This window comes from Carlito syrichta, unplaced genomic scaffold, assembly GCF_000164805.1.
Source record: "Carlito syrichta isolate Samal-C Ts95f unplaced genomic scaffold, Tarsius_syrichta-2.0.1 Scaffold126587, whole genome shotgun sequence".
In the NCBI taxonomy this organism is placed as follows: Eukaryota; Metazoa; Chordata; class Mammalia; order Primates; family Tarsiidae; genus Carlito; species Carlito syrichta.
The window spans coordinates 59,897-64,604 of record NW_007070683.1 but is presented as its reverse complement, the minus strand read 5'-3'; the positions used below and the strand labels follow the sequence as shown (position 1 = coordinate 64,604).

At 57.5% G+C, this 4,708-nt stretch overlaps 1 protein-coding gene across 1 annotated transcript in view; it reads right to left on the bottom strand.

Moving 5' to 3' along the window:
• DAPK3 (death associated protein kinase 3) overlaps window positions 1–4,046 on the bottom strand; it is a gene marked incomplete at its 3' end in the record, with an annotated part of 7,392 nt that extends 3,346 nt beyond the window's left edge. Inside the window, exons 1-2 of the mRNA XM_008048755.2 lie at window positions 3,857–4,046; window positions 45–405 (exon numbers count right to left, since the gene is read on the bottom strand). Of these exons, the coding sequence (XP_008046946.2) occupies window positions 45–405; window positions 3,857–3,918 (423 nt within the window). The remainder of the gene's footprint in view (window positions 1–44; window positions 406–3,856) is intronic.
• Window positions 4,047–4,708: the final 662 nt, after the last annotated feature.

Here is a 4,708-nt window from a genome sequence, read left to right as displayed (position 1 = left end):
CCCGCCCTAACCGCCCCACGGGTCCCTCCACCCGCAGGGCCCACCTTGAGGTCGAAGTGCGCGATGCGCTTGGAGTGCAGGTAGTGCACGCCGTCCAGGATCTGCTTGAGGAACTGCGTGGCCTCGTCCTCCGTGAGCGACTCCTTCTCCGCCAGGAAGTCGAAGAGCTCGCCGCCCGACACCAGCTCCAGGATGAGCACCACGTCCGTCTTGTTCTCGAAGATGTCGTGTAGCGTGATGATGTTGGGGTGCCGGATCTCGCGCAGGATGCTCACCTCGCGCTCGATCTCCTCGCGGCTCACGCCCCGCCGGCTGGACGACAGGCGGCGCTTCTTGATGAACTTGGCCGCGTACTCCTTGCCTGTGCCCTTCTGCCGGCACTTGCGCACGATGGCGAACTGGCCGCTGCACAGGGGGGGCGAGGGCAGGTGAGGGGAGCAGCCACGAGAGCCCCCCACCCCGCCCGGGGCCAGCGCTGGGCCACGGCCGACAGCGCCAGGACGCTTGTGGCATCAAGCCCACGGAGGGCTCAAGCATCAGGGGGAGCCAGGTCAGATCACGAAAGTCCCACAGGATCAGATCGTCACCAGAGCTGGGTCAGCTCTGTAGGGAGCCGAGAAGACACCCTGAGGCCTCCTCAGTGCGAAAGGCCAGCTCAGAGCCGCAGAGCATGGCGTTTGCTTGAGGAGAGGCTGGCGGCTGGAACCTGCAGGCCGGGAGTGGAGGCTCTGCATACACTTGAACTTTCTCCACAGCGGATTTCACTTTATCATGTTTTTTATTTTTGGGGTCGGAGTTTCACTCTGTCGCCCAGGCTGAGGACAGGGGCACGCTCACGGCCATCACGGCCTCGACCTGCTAGGCTCAGGCCGACCTTCTGCTTCAGTCTTCCAAGTAGCTGGAACCACAGGTGCTACCATGCCTGGCTAATATTTTGATTTCTTGTAGAGACGAGGTCTCACCAAGTTGCCCAGGCGGGTCTCGAACCTCTAGGCTCAGGCAGTCCTTTGGCCTCTGCATCCCAAAGCACTTTATCATGTTTTAAACTGACTGCAAAAGAGCTCCATACGGGCAGAGAGAAAGACGCAGGCGTTCCGATCAGAAGACAAGAGTAAAGATGGCCGGAGGCCCACACGCTGGCGGAATGGCCACGGCACCTCAGGACATCACATGCAGGGCCCCCATGATGGCTGGCACGCCTGTTCCCAGATCTCCCCGTGAGCACCGGGAAGAGTCCACACAAAAACCAGAATGTTCTCAACCGCATGATTCATAGTCACCAAAGTGTAAATGACCCAAGCATCCATCAATACACAACAGAGCAACACAGCATGGCCGTCCACATGTGGAACACGACTCAGCCACAAAAGGGAAGGAGGCTCTGGCACAGCCACGGCAAGACCCAGACGTGAAAGGACGCACAGTGTGTGACTCCATTCCTATGAAATGTCCAAAACAGACGCGTTCACAGAGCCAGGACGTGGATTCGTAGGTGCCGGGGACTGGGGAGGGGTGGGGAGTGATGGCAGACAGGGGTGGGGTTTCCCTGGGGGGCGGCTTAGTCGGACGTTATAAGGAGCACCCGAGACTGGGAAACTTATGAAGAACAAAGGCCGCTCTGGCCACGATGCTGATGTCTGGAAACGGTGGAGACTGGGGGGCCCGGAGGCTTCAGGAGCCGTCCACCCTTCCAGATGCACAGAGACAACGTGGCCAGAGAGGAGGGGGCGCCCGGCTCCTCTTCACGACCAGGGAGGGCACTGGTCTACCCAGAGGGATCAGCCCCCACGACCCAATTAAAAGCAGTAACAACATCGACGTCGACCATTTCCCACACGCCAGGGACCCTGTGGGAAGCACCAGACACGTGGCTTCATTTTAAAATCCACGGCTTTCATGTCTCCGGTACTCCTCCAAGCTGAACTAGGGAATACAGGAGAGCAGCTCAGAGTTCCCAGGAACAGATGAGGAGACACCTGTGGCTGAACAGCGTCCCCACAACTCCCTGCTCAAGTCCAGATCCCAAAACCCAGGTTGTGACTGCTGAAGGCAAGGTGTTGGGGGGAGGGGAGGGAAGGCGAGGTCACGTGGTGGCCCAACAGCCGAGCACCCACGACAGCCAGAAGACACAGGGGAAGGCCAGGCAGGGTGGTGCAGTCGGGAGGCTGAGGCGGAAGGATCACCCGAGCCCAGCAGGTCGAGGTAGCAGTAGTTGGAACTGTGCCACTGCCCTCCAGCCTGGGTGACAGAGTGGGACTCCGACTCAAAGGAAAAAGAAGCTAACAGAATGAGCGCATGGCCTGGCACTCCTGCTCCCGGGCATTTACCCAAAGGAGAGGTGACAAGTGTGTGTTCAGGACACCCACACCCCCTGGTCACTTTGGCACTGTCACAACCGCGACATGACACGGAATCAACCTAGGCGGCTGACAACAGCCGAACAAATGAAGAAAACGCGGTCTACATGCACAAGGAACACCCTTCAGCCGCAAAAAAGATGACATTCTGTTGTCTGCAGCAGCATGGAAGCCTGGGGGATGTCCCGTGAAGGGAAGTAAGCCAGGAACAGGAAGTCAACTCCACGTGTTCTCCTCGTCTGTGAATGTTTTAGAAAGCTGATCTCATAGAAGTAAAACAGCACACAAGCCTGGCACTGTGGCTTATGCCTGTCATCCCAGCACTCTGGGAAGCTGAGGCGGGAGGATCACCTGAGCCCAGGAGGCCACTACACTCCAACCTGGGGGACAGAGTGAGACCCTGATTCAAAAAGAAAAAAAGAAACTGTCATGGTAAACTTTGCCACTTTTGCCACACCACCCCTAGCAGGAATCCGAAGCATCTCTAACAATAGAGTATGAGATGTCCCCTAGTGGGGGGAGGGTGTGCCCCCTCTTCCCTGTAAGGGAGGAAATTCCTGAAGGAGGGTGCTCAGGATCCCCAAGGAGTCTGGCCACTCTGCCTGACCACGGCTCAGTTATTTACATTCCCTTCCAGTGACATCACGGGGCGGGCCCAGGCAGCGGGGAGGCCAGCCGGCAGCAAACTCACCAAATAAGGTTTGAGGCTTCACACAAAGGGGCTGGGCCTGGCGGTGTAAGGCCCAGGGCCTCCAAGACCCAGACAGGCAGGAAGTCAGCTGTCTCCTGGGAACCCTCACTCTTTCCCACAAGAATGCAAAACAACTGGAGGGTGGGCCCAGGCAGGAGCCCCCATCCCCCCTGAAACGTGCCAGAGCTGGGAAAGCTCGCATGCCTCCCACAAAAAAGAATTAAAGTGGGGAACGGTCCTGTATGTTCCTGAGGCAGGGTCCCCCTCTGTCCCCCAGGCAGGAGCGCAGTAGACTCACCACAGCCTCAACCTCCTGGGCTCAGAGGATCCTCCCACCTCAGCCTCCCCAGTAGCTGGGACTACAGGCACGTGCCATCATACCCGGCTTTTTTTTTTTTAATGTTTCTTTTTTTTGGAGAGATGAGGTCTCACTATGTTGCCCAGGCCGATCTCAAACTCCCGGTCTCAAGCGATCCTCCTGCCTCAGCCTCCCAAAGTGATGGGATGACAGGCATGAGCCCCCTTGTCCAGCCAGAGACAGACCTTTTGAGAAGAAAAGCAGCCAATATCTCAATATCTCTTGCTCTGCCATGGTAGGTGCCGCAACTACTCGTAACTACTTATGTTTCCCTCCAAACGAAATACACGGAGTTCACGGCTGGGGCAGTCTGCCCCCAAAGCCTGAAGTTGTTCCACCAGCCCACGGCCCTGACTCACTCCTTGGGGTACGGGACTGTAAACCCAGGTAGCAGGACTGATTGCTGAGAAACCCCCAAGTGTCCCCTCCCACCTGGCAGGTCCTGCTCACCTGCCCAGCTCCTCCCCCATATCATAGTGGTCTTCCACATCCTCCTGCCGGAACGTGGCCATGGCGGCTGCCTGCTTCCAGCAGCTTCCACTCCAGAGCAAGCGCTGTCGCTGCAACTGGGGACCTCGGGGAGGTCCTGGAGTGTGACCCTGGGGGAGACAGGGAAGGAATGAAAGCAGGGTTGAGAGGCCACCCTCTGGCCAACACTCTGCTCGGAAGCTCTAAGCTCCCGGAGAGGCGCTGCATTTAGTAAGCAGGGCCTGGTCGCATGTCACCTTTTGTAGCCGCGATAACCACCCCAAGGTCAGTATCAGTCCCACGGGGCCAGCTCTGTCCCAACAAATCCCTCTAGTTACATGACTCGGATTTCCCAAGCCCCTCGGCCTGTACAAGTCACACTAGAGGTGCAGTAGCTCACACCTGTAATCCCAGTACTTTGGGAGGCCAAGGCAGGAGAATCACTTGAGGCCAAGAGTTTGAGATTAGCCTGGGCAACATAGTAAGACCCTACCTCTACCAAAAAAAAAAAAAAAAAAGGCCAGGCACAGTGGCTCATGCCTGTAATCCCAGCACTTTGAAAAGCCGAGGTGGGAGGACTGCCTGAGCCCAGGGATTCAAGACCAGCCTGGGCAACTTGGCAAGATCTCGCCTCTACAACAAACCAAAAAATTAGCTGGGCGTGGTGGCGCATGCCTGCGGTTTCAGCTACTTGGAAGTCTGAGGCGGAAGAATGGCCTGAGCCCAGCAGGCTGAGACTGCCATGGCCGGGAGCGTGTCACTGCACTTCAGCCTGGGCGACAGAGTGAGATCCCAACTAAAAAAAAAAAAAAAAGGCCAGGCCTGGCGCCGCGT